The following is a 20,330-nucleotide window of genomic DNA, read 5'->3' as shown; positions in this document are numbered from 1 at the left end:
CAGTTCGTTTAAAAAAAGATTCAGTCTTTACGTCATCACGTGGTCCAAAACATGTCAGCATGGCATATTCACATTTAGGATGGTTGAATCCTTAACCTTGTAGATTTGAATTGAAACAATACTACTAGCCTATTAATTCGCTTTTCTCGGCTGAAGAAAAAAAAGCTATTCATTAAACCAAGTCTCAATCTTTAATTAGTAGCATTTATATTATTCTGCAAAATTACTTGCTGAACCACTCAGATAAAACAGACTTTTTTAAATTGATGTAGCATATATTGATTCTTGGTAAATTATTTATCTATAAATGTCAGTCTATGAAGGCAAACTCCAGTAAAAAATATTTTGTTTGTAACAATTTAAAATTATTGAAACGTATGACGTTTACATAAACAGGCCTGCAGATTTTCTGGGAAGATAAATTACTTTAATTTATTGGAAGATGGAAGATAAAACCCATCTTTGTTCATTTGTACATGGCGTGCCCTGCTTTATTAATCTATTTATTCGTTTGTACATATAAAGGCCGTGATAAATGTATTTTAGTCTATCATGTTCAATAAAAACAAACCCGCTCAGTCCGGTTCGTGAACGAATCATTTTTGTGAACCGGTTCAAATGACTCATTAAAAAAGATTCTACTCAAAAGAACGATTCGTTCACGATTCGGACATTACTGTCCTCCAACTCTAAACCAGCTCAGGACTGAGCAACGCTCGCCGAGCAGCGGATATGTGCCCGGTCTCAACAACTGTTTTAATCGTTTCTGCGGACGCTATGCACGCAGCTTCGCATTACTGACAAGCTGATAACGCATCCTAAAGGAGCTCCTCAGTTCACGAACCGTAACATGTAACAGAATACTCGCTGGTCCCGGTTTGTGAGGCAAGAGTGAAGAGCAATCAATCACCGGACACCTCCACCGTTATTCGGTGTGTGTACAGTACAGTGAGCGCTGCTGAGGCAGGAGAACCGCTACTCTAATGCTTTCCTGATCACACCGACTCAGCGCTGCTATTTTTCGACCAAACAACAGATCAGGTTTTATAGCGGAACAAGATGTTGCAAGTGTTGCTTTGTGGCGTTGTGGTCTTCCCCGGTCTCTTCTTGACTTTTAGAAAAGTGCTCCCGTCCATTTTCAAGCAGTGGACAGATGCCGACGTCGTGCTGGTCAGCGAGAGGTGAGTTTGGTGACAGTTGAGCAGTTCTGCAAGGCCAGACAGCTCTTGCAGTATCATTTGCTTGTTTACTGCTGTTTAGTAGCAAAACGAGTCTCATTCTGTCCGTTTGAACGATGGAAATATTGTGTACACGTTCCATATTATTCACACGAGACAAACCGTTTTGTTATTGTGGTCAATTTTAACAGCTTGATAGAGACAATTATATCAGCTGTTCAAAATCCCACTGCAGTGTTTGCATCTTGGGGCATGGCTGTCCCAGGGACCCCCAAACAGTCAGTCAGTCAGTCAACCTAGGGGCCCCAATATAGAAAAAGCTATATTTTCACAGCACAGTAGCTTTTTAAACAATATTTACAAACATTATTATTATTGTTCCCTTGTACAATTTTTATCAGGCCATGTGCATTTATTTTGAGACCTATCTGTCCAGGACCTTCTAGGACCCCATGGGTCTGCGTGTACCTTGGCCTTGTAACACTTAGTAGACAGATTGATTTAGTTTACTGTTGTGGCTTGTGTGTTTAGGGGCACAGTTATGTTTATAATCGGTTCTGTTCATGTTATCCTATGATATATTCAGCTGATCTCATGACCTTAATCACTCCCTCATTAATTCAGCCATGGGCAGTCCATGGAGAATGACCATGAATTGAACAACTTTGTACAGACCACTTCTATATTTTCACAGATTAATGTGCTAACATGCCTGGGTGAAATAGGTGTTTAATGATCTGAATTGAACCTGAAATCCAAACAAATCTGGGCAACAAACCCAGTACACCGAGTCAACCCCTTAACCATTAGTGGGAGATGTTCTCAAATTTAGCATCTGCATTTTTGAAACTACTAGCCATTATTTATATTTGTAAAGGAACCTTGAGGGGAACCTTTATCTGTGGTCATCCATATATGCATGTTTTTTCAGATAAGCAGCTTCAGATCAGTTCTGGGTGAGTTCAGCATGAATTGTCATTGACAGGAGTTTTGTGCTCTTTCTAGCTTACACAGCCAAGCATGTATCAGATGTTATACAATAAAACAATACGTGCACTCAACTTTGAGATATTTGGGCTTCATAATTTTGATGCAGAATGCATTACATGTATTTTATCTGTTTTTGAAGCCGTTACTGGTGTGATTTGTAACCAACATGGAACAAATTTTACATCCATGGTTTAAATCCATGCTAGGGTAATTTAATTTACAGTATAACTACTTGTTCAATTGTATTGTCTGAATTATTGTTGACATTGAAAAATGTAATTGAACCTAATCCCTCAGTTCTCAGTATGTTTCTGCTTTGATAAGGGCAATTGTTGGCGATTTTTATTTAGCAATGGCCTTAATCCCAGCTAATGCCTTTGATTTGCTTTTTATGTGCCACCCTTCATTTTGGGTTTTATGAGATAAAATTCTATCAGTGTTTGTGTTTTCTGATTGGTGTGTCTATGGAGGTCATTTGATATTATGGCTAAACTGTGTAATATTTTGTTTCAATTTTGCTTCAACCTTTACATTGAGTTCCTGTTGTGCTAGATTCTCCCAAACCAATGCAACTGTGTCAATCATTGAAAGTCAAACACCAAAAAAGGTGCCGTATCAGCATGAGATTATGTTACAGCAGAGTCCAGGCCTCCTGATTCAGAATTGGTTCTTCACGTTCCTTCCCTTCCAAGAAAACCAACATATGGATGGACTCAGCACAAAGGTTACAGAAAGAGGCTATTTTTAGATTCAATATATTTTTGCAGACAGTTTGAGGAAGCTAAGATAAAAAAGCTAGGATCAATCAATACCCAATCCATGACAAAAAAGAACAGCTGCATCACCGAAGGAGTTTGTTCTCTGCCCTCGTGGGTCAGAAAAATAATAGATTGCATAAAATTGAGTGTTGGCCTGGAGTGTCGTGTTTCTTGAGATGTTGTTCTCTTATTAAGAGTTATTGATTAACCAACATGATCCAGTGGATGCTGAATAGTTGGTGAGGGATAGTGTGATAGCAACAAGGCGTACTGCGTGGTTAACATAAGATAGATACATGGACGTGGATTGATGGAGGGGTAGTTGATCTTTGATCTTGAGGCTCAGACTGCTGTTGATGGCAGTTAGAGGATGTGCTGAAGGCCCCTGGACTGCAGTGAAGAGGATGAAGGCTGCTAGAGGAGTGATAATAAAGACTCTGGACTTTTACACAGAAGTGTTGATTCAATCTGTGTGTTTGTACATGTTAGAATGAGGCAACCAGTCTGAATCACTGAATCACTAATGGTTATCACTCTCTCTGGCAATCCAGACTGTAATGAAGCCAGCTTGTTGGTTTACATTTCCATCATTTTAAAGGGGTCATGAACTGGGAAATCAAAATTCCCTTGATCTTTTGCCATATAAGAGGTCATTGTTCTATAAAAACATCCTGTAAGTTTCAGAACTCCAAATTTTCTTGTTAGTCTAAAAACAGCTTATATTGAAGCCAGTCTGCCAAAACAACAGGTTGTGGAATGTGCCACTTTATGATGTAATAGTGTGGCTAAACCCCACCTCCGCAGAAGAAGATCAACACCTGCTTCTACATCACTGCCTATTTAGCCCCGCCCATCGATTCATGCATGTAGTGTAAATAACAAGAGAGGCAAATGCAGGTTTACGTAGAAACCAAACGATAAAGATACTCAGAATTCAACAAGATGCGGATTCATTCATAAACAAGGCACAATTCAGTGCAGGATTTTCAGAAAGATTAAAAATAACTAAAAGACGATGCTGTGCCAACTATATTGGATCCGACAGTAATGTCGCACTACAACAGTGTGAGTAACTGTTTACTATAACTGTTTATTATGTGGTCACACACTATTGCTTTGTCTGTTGTTACAGATAGTTTGATATGTACTGAGTATTTATTAGTTTTTAACCTAAATCCCAGCAGCATCCATCTATGAAGGGTGTAGGCTGTCAAACATACACAACCAATCATAGCAGTGGGCGTTTACTTCCGAGGCTTCAATCCACCACGCCTATTCAAAAAGAGCATTCTGATGAGGGGGTCACAACAGGACAGAAAATAGCCAATTACTTCTAAATTATAATGTTTTTTGATGTAAAAATCTTCATAACAATATAAGTGGACCTCAAGGAACAGTACAAAATAATAAAAAAGGCAGTTCATGACCCCTTTAAAGGGGTCATAGGATGCTACATGCACTTTTACAAGTTGTTTGAACTGAAATGTGTGTTGGCAGTGTGTACACAACCACCCTATAATGATAAAAATCCACCCAGTGTTTTTTTAAAAATCTGGTTAAATGTTTTCCCCTTTCTCAAATCGAGCCGATCTCAGATGCCTGTCTGTGTGATGTCACACAGACAGGCCCCTCCCACGATAGTTTGATTGACAGTAGCGTTTCTGCACAGACTGGACTGGTGTCTTACCTCAGACCCGCCCTGAGCGAACTGTCATCAGTCCGCCATTGTTTCGCCGCTGGAGCAGATGTAGACATGAATGACTCCTAAGCGATTGAGGTGTTCTGTTGTTGGATGTAATAATGAACATAGCAGTCGTCATTTACTCCCGACATCTGAGCCGCTGAACTCGCAGTGGATTACATTGTTTCTGAAGGGAATGCGCCCCCGATCTACATAAACGCGTCTATGTTCGCGCAAATCATTCATGATCCAGCCTCATCTACAGAAGAAGTGAGTACAATGTTTTGTAATGAATCTTTGCAAATCGCCTTTCCTAATAATGTGCTAATTAGCAAGTTTCACGATGAATGCAGCTAAAGTAAACAGTCTCTCTGAGAGCGGCTCGGAAGAGAGGGGCGAGGTCAGCAGAGCTCATTAACATTTAAGGGAAAATGCTACAAAAACGGCTTGATCTGAAAAGGTGTTTTTTACACTACCATTGGGAAATTTTAACCAAACTATGTTACAGACTTTTCATTAAGACCCTAAACAATCATATCAACTTATAGGCATCCTATAAGTGTCAGAAACATAATGTAACATCAACAGATTTTCTGTGACCGCATTGGGTAAGAATAAGAAAAAAAAGAGCACAGTTTATGAGCATGTAACTTTTAACAGAACCTTGTAAAAGCAGGCCTAAAATGTCCATTATCTCCTAATGTAACCAATATCTTGACACATGATAACATTTAATGTACCTCTGAAAAACAATAAGACTGTGAATTTATTTGACGAGTGTTTTTTTTAAATGATATAATACTTCTATTCATCAAGGTTGCATGCAATTATCAAAACTGACAATGCAGACATTTCTAATTTTTCAAAACATTCTATTCATCAAAGAATTCTGAAAAACAAAATGTATTGTTTCCACAAAAATATTAATCAGCAAAAATGTTTTCAACATTAATAATATTTGTAGAGCAGCAAATCAGCATATTAGAATGATTTCTGAAGGATCACGTGACACTGAAGACTGGAGTAATGATGCTGAAAATTCAGCTTTGCCATCACAGGAATAAATGACATTTTATATTAAATATATTAAAATAGAAAACAGTTATTTTAAATTGTAATAATATTTCACAATATTACTGTTTTATTGTATTTTTGATCAAATAAATGCAGCCTATGTGAAGAGACTTCTTTCAAAAACCTTAAAAAAATTCTAAAATATTTGAACGGTAGTATTTTTTTCTTCTTCATATTTTCCATTAAAACTGGAAGTCTAGACAGGACATATTGAAGGGTGTTCATCTCAGAATTTTAACTGGAAATGTGTATGCTAACTGAAACTGTCTCTAGCAAGACTTGATTGGATTAACAGTGCAAACATGATTTTTAGATATTTAACCTCAGGGGTGCCCTGCATCTGGAAGGAGACAACCCCTGCTTTTGGAGATTTTTGTTCCAACTCTAATCAAACACAGCTGAACCACAGCTGGTTTTGGGTTTCACTTTAAAATGTCACACAATGGTGTTTCAACCCAACTTTTGGTCAAATATGGACTAACCCAACTTTTGGGTTAAAAATGTAATTAAAAAATTTAACGCATCAGCTGGGTTAGTCCATCTTTGACCCAAAGTTGGGTTGAAACAACCCAGCATTTTTTAGAGTGCAGACAGACATGTTGTAGCAGGCTTGAAATCAAAGTCTGTATAAAGAGGAGACAGACCACTAGAAAAATAAGTGAAAGGAATTGCAATGCTCAAAGGCCACTGCATTGCTGCCTAATCAGTCAGTGGCTTAACAGACATTGTTTTTGTATGAAGGTAAACCAGGTTTGACTTTTTGGCATGGCCTTTATATTCCATATATATCCCTACAGTGAGCAGGGGTTTATTTTTTTTCCTGTTAGTAACAAAGAGGTAGAGTCAGTAAGCAAATATGGCAGATTTCAAATGGGAAATCCATTGGGGGTCCTGTAGTGAAACAAGTGCCTTTGAAATGAATGGTAATGCTAATGGATAGCTATAGGAGATCTATTTAAGTATTATAGATCTCCTTCTTCCTACCTCTGGATACTGACTGATAAGGCAGCATTTGATGGTTTCACACACAGCTTATATGGTGGCTATATGAAAGGAAGTCCTGCTTTCATTTATTGTGAAAGGCATTGCCTGACCTTTTTGCCTTTAACGCAGGGTTATTGTTGTTAACTGAAACTAAAACCATAAAAAACATTTATTGAACATTACTTGAAATAAACATGAACTGAAATATAATATAATATAAACATATTATTTCAACTTTATAGTTGCAAAAACAAAGTTTCTCATTTTTATTTAGTTTAATACTAAAAATAACTAAAACTAAATAAAGTAAAACTAAAGACTAAAGCTTAAAACAACATATTTACTAAACAAAAATGAATAAAATTGAAAATGACCAACATTTATAAAATTTTAACTGAAATTAAATTGAAAACAGAAAATATAAAAATAAAATGTAATACAAAAAATATATATTTTTAAGTTAATAAAGCTTATTGGAGTATATTTTAAAAGAAAAGACTATTTTAATTTTTCTACCTAAAAATGTAATGTTTAATTCAGTTTGTGAAATTTACTAACACTTTCTAAAGGAAAAATGTTTCACCACTATTTTTTTTAAGTGCACTAAAACGCTGCATTAAAGGAGCATGCTTTAGTCGGACCAAAATACAAATATTTAGCCTGGTGTGAAAAACAGAAACATTTAGAATATGGTTGTGAGATTTTGTTGGTGTTTGACATGCTGTATGTTTTTGAAATGTAAGCTTGGCAAACAGTTTTAAAGATTTTGGTCATTCAAGTAGACAGGAGCTGACTAGAAAATACATGCCCATGGGCTTTACCCAGAAATCCACAGAGTAAATCAATTTGCTTCAAAAGTGCTTGTGTTGTAACAAAGTTGTGCTAAGTTAGACCTTGATCACAAGGAGCAGGATTGAGCACTCGTTTACTACTTTTTATCTGTGTATGATATTTGGACACATAGGAAAGTATGTCATAAGAGCCACCCCCAAAGCTACACAAAAGAAGCATTTTCTTCTCCCCTTTTGCTTTCTTTCTGAGCCTGTTGTAAAAAAAATGGAGAGAGAGAGGGGGATACAAAGAGTGGATTGTGTGAAATGGGTCTTGTGACAGTATTCAGGCAGCAAGGCTCCAAGGATGGAGGGATGTGGGGAGCAGAGCTCTCTGTGTGTGTGTATGTAGAGGGGAGCGCTTATCTACTGGCCAACTCAGGCGTAAGCTGTCAGGCCCAGGTCATGTGACCGCTGTTGCCATGACGAGCAAGCGTCATCCCATGTACAATGCTCCAGCCGTGCAGTTCACCAGACAGTCAGAGGCTTAGACAGAGCTCTACACTAAACTTCATTCTGCTTTCACAGCATAGTGTGACTGTAATATATTGGGCTTCATAATGACTGCAATACACACACACACACACACACATATATATATATATATATATATATATATATATATTAGTGCTGTCAATCGATTAAAAAAATAACTAATTAATCACATATTTTTCTGAAATCAATCGTGATTAATCGCGATTAATCCTACTTAATATTTGTTTAATGACATCTTTTTTTATGACTGAAGGTGAGTATCACTGATACCACTGATGTCTCTAGGAATTATTATTATTTTTTTGCATGTGCTGATTTAAGGCAGCTTTAATCGCCTTTTTGGTAACTTCATGACTTTACTGATGGCAAAACTATGACATTGCATGCTCGTAGTTTCTTTCGTGCTTTAATATTAAATGATACAGGCTATAGTGCACAATCGTGATTAATTGCGATTAATCCCACCTAACATTAAAGTTTTTAAATATACTTTTATATTGCAATAATTTCACATTCAGTCTTCAAATTAAGGTAGAAACAACATAAGGACAGTATATTTTTAATATTTGTTTAATGACATCTTTTTTTATGATTGAAGGTATCACTGATGTCTCTAGGAAATAGTTTTTCTTTCCCTAATATTTAACTATTGACTCCAGCCATTCAACATTACAGTATAATTGAGAGCTATTAATCATAACATTTATTAAACTTTAAAATATAACTTCTAATTTAAGTGAACTTAAAACAATCTTTACATAAACTCATCATAATAAATGTCATATTTAGCTACCTGTGCCCTTCAGCAAGAAAATTAAATATACAGAAACTGATGAAGTGATCAAACACTAAATTCTAAATTAAATAAAGATGATTCCTTAAAGCTACAAAAGTTATTGATTTCCTCTTTTGTTCTTTTTGTTCTTGGATGAACAGACATCACAGCAGCTGGGTTATTAGGTTATATTGGTTGCTTTAAGAGCTGAACATGACGCGGATCTGACACGCATCGTAGTTTCTCACAACTCTTTACCTTTTCTGACCCACTTCAGCTCACTTCAAGTCTCTGCTAGTGAGCTGATGAGTTGAATCGGGTGTGTTAGACGAGGGAGACAGTGCAGGGCTGCTCCAGGACAGTTTAGAAAACCATTTCAGAGACATGTTCTTAAATCTGACTCGTATATAACAAATACTTAGATGCATGTGCAGATTTAAGGCAGCTTTAATTGCCTTTTTGGTAACTTCATGACTTAACTGATGACATAACTATGACATTGCATGCTCGTAGTTTCTTTCGCACTTTAATATTAAATGATACAGGCTACAGCAGGGTTCCTCAAATCTTGCCCTGGAGGGCCAATGCGCTGCAGAGTTTAGCTCCAACCCTGATCAAACTCACCTACCTGTGATTTTCTAATGATCCTGAAGACATTGATTAGCATGCTCAGGTGTGTTTGATTAGGGTTAGAGCTAAACTCTGCAGGAAAGTGGATCTCATGGGCCAGATTTGAGGATCCCTGGGCTACAGTGTGCACCACTGCATTTGCGCGTGCAATTGAAGAGCACGTGCTACGAGCACAGTATAACAGCTGACAGGACAGGAAAATTCGTTTTTACCAACAAATGGCCTGACAACATCTCATCTGACTGCAGTTCACTGTTGTGAGGCCCAGACCAGTCAGGGTGCCCATGCTGACCCCTGTCCACCGCTGAAAGCACCAACAGTGGGCACGTGAGCATCAGAACTGGACCACAGAGCAATGGAAGAAGGTGGCCTAGTCTGATGAATCACATTTTCTTTTACATCACGTGGATGGCCGGGTGTGTATAACTGAGGAACACAGGCACCAGGATGCACTATGGGAAAAAGGCAAGCCGGCGGAGGCAGTGATGCTTTGGGCAATGTTCTGCTGGGAAACCTTGGGTCCTGCCATCCATGTGGATGTTACTTTGGCACGTACCACCTACCTAAGCATTGTAGCAGACCATTTACATGTACTCCCTTTCATGGAAACGGTATTCCCTGGTGGCTGTGGCCTCTTTCAGCAGGATAATGCGCCCTGCCACAAAGCAAAAATGGTTCAGGAATGGTTTGAGGAGCACAAGAAGTTTGAGGGGTTGACTTGGCCTCCAAATTCCCCAGATCTCAATCCAATTGAGCATCTGTGTGATGTGCTGAACAAGCAAGTCCGATCCATGGAGGCCCCACCTCGCAACTTACAGGACTTAAAGGATCTGCTGTTAACATCTAGGTGCCCGATACCACAGCACACCTTCAGGGGTCTAGTGGAGTCCATGCCTCGATGGGTCAGGGCTGTTTTGGCAGCAAAAGGGGGACCAACACAATATTAGGAAGGTGGTCATAATGTTATGCCTGATCTGTGTATATGTGTATACATTGGGTATAGAAAAGAATCAACCCCCTTTAAAATAATCACATTTTGTTGCTTTTGCTAGATTTGGTTGAACCACCTTTTGCTTTAATTACAGCCTTTGGTCTGTTGGGATATGTCTCTACTAACTTGCACATATATACTTTGCAATATTTGCCCGCTCTTCTTTGCAGAACTGCTCAAGTTCAGTTAAATTTGATGGTGACTGATGTTTGTGGACTGCGGTCTTTAATTCATTATTTTCTTTTCTATACCCACTGTATGTATGTATGTATGTGTATATATATATATATATACACACACACACACACATTCTTAGCCAGTAGCCTATGTTTGGGTAGTTAAAATTACTTTTTTTTTGATGATTTTTTGTTCAACATCTTTTTTTGTTCAAGTATTAAATTATATATTTTTTGAAGTTGTAAATAAAACAAAGATTATTGGAGTATGTTTTACAAGGAAATGCTATTTCAGTCTTTCTATTTCCAAATTTCACATTTAATGCAATGTATTACTTGCTGTTTCTTTGTAATTATACCCATATATAAATGCTTAGTCAACAAATAAGTTATCCATTATCTTTTTATCAACATCAAGTTATTACTATATTATATTATATTATAAATTGTTACATTGTATTATAATATATTAGAAAGAATGTTGATGAAATTAAACTTTTAGTAAAATTATTTACATTGTATGACGATTAGCAAATCAATTTAATCACAATAAGCCTCATATATAATTGCTTAATGAAAAAAGCACCCAAATGAGGATAATTCAAAGACATTACATTATTGTGGAAGTGGTTTTAGAGGTCACATTATTGTTATATAGTAATTTTTTTTCCAGTAAAAGTATGTAAATGTAACATTTACAGTACCTCAGAAGCAAATTTATCTAATGCATTAAGACTTGTTGTCAGACAATATAATTTGAATATAATGTGTAATTTATTCCATTTCCATTTGTAATCTCCAAATTAAACATATTTAAACTTCACAAAATGTTGGTTGAATGGAAGAAAACCAGCTACAGTTTTATTCAAAATGAAACAATCTTTTGCACTTTTGCTTCTCAGTTAGTTTTATTCTGGTTTATTTAAACAGGATGGATACAAAAACAAGGTACTGGTGAAGAATAGGATGCCGTATAGGACTGTTGTATCTGTTCAGTCATCTTTAACCAGCTTATTAATTCCTGTTCACCAGTATACTGGACAAGCATCTTCAGAGTACAGACTAACACACCATTAGTCAGCATGGAAAGAAATATCATGTGACCTCTGACTATTATTAAAGAATCGAGCTCAAATATTTGCCTGGGTTACTGTCTGTCTGAATGTGCTTTATCTGCTCACATAGACTGTCATCACATTAGTGAATGGTGACCATTTGGTAAATGAGTGTCCTGTCGTGATAGTGTCCTGTAATCGTAACCCCTCTGTGGTTCCTGGGTCATTTTTGTTTTCTGTCATCTGTTGTGGATCAGTGTGTGGAAAAAAAACAAACACGTACAGCAGAAACACTTTATCTTTGCCACACACAAACAGTTTGACGTTATCTGTGGTGGACGGCTTTCAGGCCTGGCTGACTCTAACATTTAACCTCATTAACACGGTAGCTACACAGAGCACTGTCACGTAACTCAGGCATGGACGTCAGGTCACCCTTCCCTGATGAACAGAGGAGCTCAGATCAACAAAAATCCATATAGACTTTTGAAATGAAGACTTGTTAGAATATTCTGTCCACACATCAATATAATTAAAGTACTGGGGCTGTAAAGCTCCAAAATGATAAAAAGTGGTCCATATGATTTGTGCAAGAGTTTTAAAGTCAAATGATAGGTTTGAGTGAAGAACAGACTGAAATTTAAGTTATACACTGAAAATGTTGTCATCCACTAACTTTCCTTGACATGGCATTTAGTTCCAAGTCACTGGTATATGCTTCAAAGTAACCTTATAAAGAATAGTGATTTTTTACATTACATGAAAACTAAGTAGGGATGCACCGAAATGAAAATTCTTGGCCGAAGTCGAAACTGAACAAAATTAAACACTGGGCCGAATACCGAACACGGTTTTTCGAGTTTTTTTCCCCATGTATTTTGCCAATTTTTTTTTCAACATTGCATAAATTAAAAAGACAAAATGTGCTTTTTACTGTTTTGTCTTGCTTTTCAAAAGAAAAAAAATCAATTACAAAACAACAATTTAAAAATATTTAACACTGAACATTTTTAACATTCTAGCAGACACTATACCAACAAAGCACAATTTAACTTAAAATTAATAAGTTAGTAAAATAATAATTTTTGGCCATCAGACCCCCTTCTTGAATCAGGCATGTATTTTTATTTTTTATTTTTTTTACACTGTACAATTAAAAGCAGCCTTGCCGAGAAGAGACTTATTTTAAAACATTAGAAAATATTACAGATCCTAATTTGAACACTAGCCTATGTGTGAATGTTATAATGTATTAAAACAGAGTTGTTGTAATGATTTTTGCGTCTTTCTCCGACAGTTTAAATGCTTCCACACTGCTGACGTGTGTGCTGCATAATAAACAGTGCGCGCCTCTCACTCTGCGCTGGTTGCTATTTGATCGCGCCATATCATTGTTCGGTACAATTTATTCGGTCTTTTCGCTTATTCGGCCGAACACCGAAAGAGCTTTTTTTTGCTAATTTCGGTTGCCGAACATTTGGTGCATCCCTACTTTTATGTTGTCTACAGTTTCTAGGGTGAACATATCTAAATTAATAAAATAATAAAGTATGCAGTAACCTGCATGAATTTGTCTTCTCTTTCTCTTGAAGGCTGGTGTCATCCATTCACGCTGCTATGGCCACCACAGCTGGCATCATCGTGGTGTCCTCCTGCAAAGGCAATGTGATTATGGACCGGTAAGTTGGCCAACCCTTGCCACACCTTTCACAGTGCATGAGAAGCTTTTCTGCAGCAAAGGACCATATTGTCATTGCAAGTAGCCTAGGTATAAAGGTAATGATAAAACGGATCCAGATCCATCCAAGCCTGATACTGATTGGTCAACAACATAGTGTTCCAGTCATGCTAGAAAACGTCTCGGTTACGTATGTAACCCTCGTTCCCTGAAGGAGGAAACGGAGACGTCACGTCGGATGACCGACGAATTGGGATCTCGCTTAGCGCTGCATCTGCTGCCTACTTATACTCACGCTGTGATCAGCGGCAGCTGGATGCAATAATCGCATGCCAATGTGCATTGGCTCGTTTAGTTTACACTCGAAGTAGATTGGTCCCTCTAAGCGAGATCCCAATTCGTCGGTCATCCGACGTGACGTCGAGAGTGACCGACTGAAAGGGAACACCTGTACACCTATGGTGTATATGATTGTGCCTATAATAGAAATAAAGTGCCTGCCAATCATTATTTTTTTTCAGCAACCAATTACAATTAAATTCTACACTATTGTTCAGAAGTTTAGGGTTAGTAGTTTTATTTAACAAAGAGGCATTAAATTGATGACAGTAAAAGTCACAAAGTGACAAAAAAAGTATATTTCAAATAAATGCTGTTCTCTTGAATTTTCTATTCATCAAAGAATCCTGGAAAAATGTGTCACGGTTTCCACAAAAATATTACGCAGCACAAGTGTTTTCAACATTGATGATAATAAGAAATGTTTCTTGAGCAGCAAATCAGCATATTAGAATGATTTCTGAAGGATCATGTGGCTCTGAAGACTGGAGTAATGATGCTGAAAACTCAGCTTTGCCATCACAAGAATAAATTACATTTTAAAATATATATATTAAAATAGAAAACACTTCTTTTAAATTGCAATAATGACTCACAATATTACAGTGATTGCTGTATTTTTGATCAAATAAATGTTTCAAACTTAAGAGTTCATTCTGTTCTCATAAATTATGAATTAATATGATTTCCAAAATAGGAAATCAGCTTGAATCCACTTGCTGTTAAGCAACACTACAGATAAACAGTTAGTACAACAGTTTAATCTTCAAAAGTGGTGCAATGCCGCTTTAAGAAGGAGGTCCATTATACCCTACCTGCCCATGCCTTTCTACATCTCAGTGGCCAATCACAACAGCCTCGGGGTAACAGTGCTTATCTCTGTTCCTACACCACATCTGCTGACCCCTTTGGCTCCGCCCCCACCCCAAGGACACAGGGAGGAGGAGATTAGGTACACAGTTTCAGGGCAACAGCTGTTACTTTCCTTTGTGCCCTTCCCTGGCACTAGACTGACACCTGCAATTTCAGCCTCTGCCACCTGTTTATGTGGGGCGGGTGAAATGTTTGTGGCATAACAGGGTAATCCACAGAAGACACTTGCCAGTCAGGCCTAGAGAAACCTCCCAACTTCTCTGTTAATCCCCCAAAGGCTTAATACTTGGCTTGAGCACATGCGCAGCCATGATCCTGAGTGACAAGGAGCATCCAATGACACTGAGTGTTAAAGGCATAGTTCACTCAAAAATTACAATTCTGTCATCATTTACTCACCCAGATATTTCACAGGACGTCCCAGCTGCTGTTTTCCACACAATGGAAGTGGATGGGGATCAGGGGATGCTAGCTTAAATACCTGCTATGCAGGTTTTTGCTATGGTTACCTTTCACTTTAATTATATAGAAAAGGGCAGCTTAGACATTTTGATAAATAACTCTTTTTGTTTTCCACACACGAGTCCTACAACAAAAACAGCAATAACAACAAACTAGATTTACACATTGTTTAAAAGCTTGTGGTCAGTAAGATTTTTTAAAATGTTTTTGAAAGAAGTGTCTTATGCTCACCAAGGCTGATCAAAAATACAGTAAAAAAGGAATATAGTGAAATATAATTTCAATTTAAAATAATTGGTTTCTATTTTAATATATTTAAAAATGTAATTTATTCCTTTTTCGGCTGAATTTTCAGCAGCCATTACTCCAGTCTTCTAGATTCTTCAGAAATCATTCTAATATGCTGATTTGGTGTTAAAGAAACTTGTCTTATTATTAGCAGTGCTGAAAATAGTTGCACTGTTTAATAAAAAGTATTAATTTCTTAAAAAAAAAAAAAAAGTAGGCAAAAAGGAAGTGGATGTTGATTTTATTCTGCTAAACTCCAGAAAGAATAAAAAAAATCACCATAAAAATATAATTAACAAATTGTTCATTATATTCCAAGTCTTCTGAAGCCTGTATACATACTGTTCACTGAAGGCCCAGGCCTTCTAGTACCTATTTTTTTATTTATTTGTGCATATGAAAGATAAGTTCTTGAGAAAAATCATGTGAATCTTATATTTACCATATAATTGATGTATATCTTGTGCGTGGCGTGTATGAAGAGTATTGAGATGTTCCAGGTCAGTGTAGCCGTAAGCTATGTGGTAATTAAACAATTCAGCACTAATCACACATACAGAGTCTGTGGAGCAGTGTGATTTTGCTGTAGGTTATGGAATACATACACACGCACATACGTTTGCTTAGCTAACAAAAATGAGTGTATACTTTAGACATCTATTGTTCTTATTTAAAGTTAATAACAAATATTGACAAATGACCCCTAAAAGAATGATGCATATTTAATGTCTTAACTTTTACAACTGAGCATCTCCCCAAAGAGACATTTTCTGGAAACATATGTGCTGTTTCTGTCTCTTGTCTTTTATGTCCTGATGTATTATTTTAATATTTTATCCATTTATTCATAGATTTGTAAATATAATTCATCATACCATATAGTAAATGTATGATATAAAATACTATGGACTATGGACTACTTCTGTAGCCTAGACATTAAAAATAGCTACTAGCGCATAATGACATGTGATAAACAAACATGACACATTTTAGCTGCACCCTATAAAATACACATCTGTTAAAGTTGTTTGTTTGTCTACTGCAATCCACAGCCGGATGAAGACTCTTTTAGCTGTAAAATCTATTATAATTATTTTATGTTGCAGTTATATTTTAATAAAGGACTTTTAATGTAATGTCCAGCCCCACACGAGTGCTTTAGTTCTCTTGTTTCTCACTGGTGTGCTTTGCTAAGCTATCGACTTTTAGAATCATATCTAAGGACCATAATAAACCATATAGAAACACTCTTACAGGTACAACTGATCAGAACATGTTCACGAACTGCATAGCAACACCCTGACAACCACCCACAAGAAATGCAGCAAAAAAACAACACTAATTTTCTTCAGAAAATCTAGTTAGCATACTAGTGTTCAAAAGTTTGGGCTCGGTAAGATTTTTAAAAATGTTTTTGATAGAAGTTTCTTATGCTCACCAAGGCTGCATTTATTTGATTTGAAATACAATAAAATATGATATTGTGAAAAAATATTTCACTTTAAAATAACTTCTCTATTTTAATATATTAAAAATTGAATTTATTCCTGTGATGGCAAAGCTGAATTTTTAATCATTACCCCAGTCTTCAGTGTCACATGATCCTTCAGAAATCATTCTAATATGCTGATTTGGTGCTCAAGAAACATTTCTAAGTATTATCAGTGTTGAAAATGGTTGTGCTGCTTAATATTTTTGTGGAATATGTTTTTTATTTCTTTCAAACAATAAAATAAAAATCAAATAATAAAAAAATAAGATACAAACTTTTATAATACTTTATTTTTTTTAATTACAAAGGTATTTTTTTTACAAGATGGGAATGAGTATTTTTGTAAACTGTCTGAAATCACTCCACACATGATTTGTTCACCTGTTCTGTTCATCTTCTGTTCCAGACACTGGCTGGCCACCTCTTTTGTCATTTGGTATGGCGTTCCCTACATGTCATACGACATCTTCGCCATGTACCTCAGCCATTACTATCGCTTCCGGGTCAAAGGTCACAAGGACTATAAAAGCCACTCTCTACGAACCGTCAACTCATTTGTGAGGAAAGAGTTCCTGCTGGTGCTCCATCACATTGCACTACTCACCATCCTACTGCCTGTGACTCTGGTGAGAGAGAAAGAGAGAGGACAGATGTATAGGATGAGTGATATGACAGCCAATAATATGATGGGAAGAGAATAATGGGCCTTCTCAAATAACCACCTCCACCTATAGCCAGGACCAAATGGGAGGGAATGTAAAAAGGGGGGAAGCAGTGCTTTTCTGTCCGTTAAGTACCTGATTCATGAGAAACAACTACCTTAATAGCAGCTGTTACACTGCCAGAGAACATGCAGTGGGACAGACACACACACACACACACACAGGTGGAAACCTGGTCTTTTGTTTGGTGTCTCTGGGCTGTCAATGGTGATATGAGATCACTTTACCCACGCTTCCATTATTCACACACAGCTGCTACTCAGATACCACCTCACACGCGCTGCTTTGTGCTCCTGTTCCTCAAAATGACCCACGAAACGTAGTCACAAACACAAAGAGATTTTGACATGCATGGAAGAGAGACGAAGCCCCAGACCACCACAGCAAAACATCTGGCTGTCCAGTGGGTTATACAAGATAGATAACATTTCACACATTTATGAAATGTACATTATTTAATACATTACCCTACAGTAATGTTTAGTAGGGCATTTTGCATGGGAAAAGAGGATATATAGACAAATAAAGTATAGGTAAATATTATAGAAACCATAGACTCCGTTTGCAAATCCCCCCCAAACAGAGTGGTTTACATTACGCTGCAGGTTAGCTGGAAGGGTTCAGATGGCTGTTCTGACTGGTCGCTCTTATCTTGTTACATTTATACACACATTACACACCTTTGATCCACCATATCCACTGCTGTGTATCATATCACATATATGTGGACCATTCACAAAACTAGTCATAGAGTAATTCCTACACATCATCTGGGTCTTTAGAAACACCATTCTGTACATCTCGTCTAGTGTATTTTTAATTTTTTTGCTCATGAAGGTCTGTTTCACTTGTTTGTCTTGTAATCTACAACTTTATTGTAGCTTTAATTGAACTGTTCTGAGTTGTGATGTAAAGTACCAGATTTGTCACTAGAGCTGTAAATATTTTCTTTGACAACGATTCATTTAGATTACCATTGTTTATTATTAAGTGTAATGATTTATGATGGAATCTAAAATATAATAATAATTTAGATCTTTTTATTGGCTTATTTTTATTTGTATTATATATTTTTAGGATTTTTTTAGGAAGTATATTGGGTATCTGTTTTTTGGGGGAATTTTATTGAAAAAAAGATGAAGAATTTTATTTGGGAAAAAAGGCAATATACTACTGTTCAAAACTTTGGGGTCAGTAAAATGTTTTTTTATTTTTTTATTTTCATTATTAATCTTCAAAAAATTGTCTACAATAATACTAAGCACACACAGTTTTCAAATTGTATAATAATAAGTTATTTATAATAATAATAATAATAAAGCATTTCTTGAGCACCAAATCAGCATATTAGAATGATTTCTGAAGGATCATGTGAAACTAAAGACTGGAGCAACGACTGCTCAAAATGACAGCTTTGTCATCACAGAAATACATTTCATTTTAAAATATATTAAATTAGAAAACGGTTATATGGAATTGTAATAATATTTTACAATTTTTACTGTATTTTTGATCGAATAAATGCTGCTTTCAAAAATGTTTTAAAAACATTAAAAACATCTCACCGACCTCAATTTGAACGGTAGTGTACATTGGGTTTTATTGTAGTAATTATCAGTTATTAAGTTCCATAATCTGTTCATTCCATAGACTGATGGATTGCATATTTACACACTTATTGTTCACACTGGAAGAATGTGTGTGTGCATGTTTGTGCTGACTATGTTTTTTGGTCTCTCTGTGCACATCAGTTCTTCAGGAAGGATCAGGGTGATTACTTCATTGGCTGCCTCTTCCTCACAGAGCTCAGCACTCCTTTTGTTTCACTGGGTAAAATCCTCATTCAGGTAACACATGACTGTGTATTTTATTCAGCAGTCCTTCATAGTGCTGTTCCTGCCAGCTTGGGAGAGGAGCTGCCAGTCAACACTTTTCCTGTTTCCTTTAGTCATGATAAATGTGTTAGTTAAATACAGAGATGGAGGTCTGTCAGAGTACCAAACAATCCAAGCATTCACTCAGTGTCCCTGCTTTAAAGTGAAAATCCATCAAATCTATCGCTAATACTTGCTTATCTTTCTGCTGCTGTTTTACCACCAAAAATGGTCCCATTTTTGATGACAGTCTTGGAACATTTTGATTGGACAAAGTGTTAATAATAATAATAATTTGACATTTTTTTTTATGTTTAGCACACTGGGACATTGCAAAATGCCAATCCTCTCAATTTTTAAATAGAAATCTTTTTTGATATTGTAATTTATTTACTGTCACTCACTGAAAAAAATACCCCAAACTTCTGAATGGCAGTATGTGATAGGAACACATCACTTATTTTGCATTCTCTGTACTTTTCCAAATAACTCTTTTTGTACTGAGTATTGGTTTCTGCTTATTTGGAGTGATTAAAGGGTTAGTTCACCCAAAAATGACAATTCTTGTCATTAATTACTCACCCTCATGTCGTTTCAAACCCGTAAGACCTTCGTTCATCTTCGCAACACAATTTAAGATATTTTTGATGGAATCTGAGAGCTGTCTGACCCTCCATAGACAGCAACGCAACTGAAATGTTCCCAAGTCCAGAAACATAGCAAGGAGATCTGTAAAATAATCCATGTGACATCAGTGTTTCATCCGCAATTATACAAAGCTACGAGAAAAACGAAAAAAAACGACTTTATTCAACAATTCGTCTCCTCCGCATCACCCTAGTGCCATTTTGGAGAATATCCGATGGACGTAAACTGCGTATGCTGTTCTGTGTCAGCTGCATCACACGGATACACTGTTTCCGTTCAGATCAAATCACAACAACGTAGGAAACAGATCCGGCGTGACGCAGCTGACACAGAACAG

The 20,330-nt window shown here is 36.6% G+C and overlaps 1 protein-coding gene across 1 annotated transcript in view; it reads left to right on the top strand.

The window, feature by feature from the left end:
* Positions 1 to 695: 695 nt before the first annotated feature.
* The window catches only part of LOC107731057 (protein FAM57B-like), a 22,820-nt gene continuing 3,185 nt past the window's right edge, over positions 696 to 20,330 (top strand). Inside the window, exons 1-4 of the mRNA XM_016542042.1 lie at positions 696 to 1,181; positions 13,210 to 13,296; positions 17,156 to 17,375; positions 19,223 to 19,318. Of these exons, the coding sequence (XP_016397528.1) occupies positions 1,060 to 1,181; positions 13,210 to 13,296; positions 17,156 to 17,375; positions 19,223 to 19,318 (525 nt within the window). The 5' untranslated portion in view covers positions 696 to 1,059. The remainder of the gene's footprint in view (positions 1,182 to 13,209; positions 13,297 to 17,155; positions 17,376 to 19,222; positions 19,319 to 20,330) is intronic.

This window comes from Sinocyclocheilus rhinocerous, unplaced genomic scaffold (assembly GCF_001515625.1).
Source record: "Sinocyclocheilus rhinocerous isolate Xijiao unplaced genomic scaffold, SAMN03320098_v1.1 scaffold157, whole genome shotgun sequence".
NCBI lineage: Eukaryota > Metazoa > Chordata > Actinopteri > Cypriniformes > Cyprinidae > Sinocyclocheilus > Sinocyclocheilus rhinocerous.
This window is presented reverse-complemented; position numbering and strand designations above follow the sequence as displayed.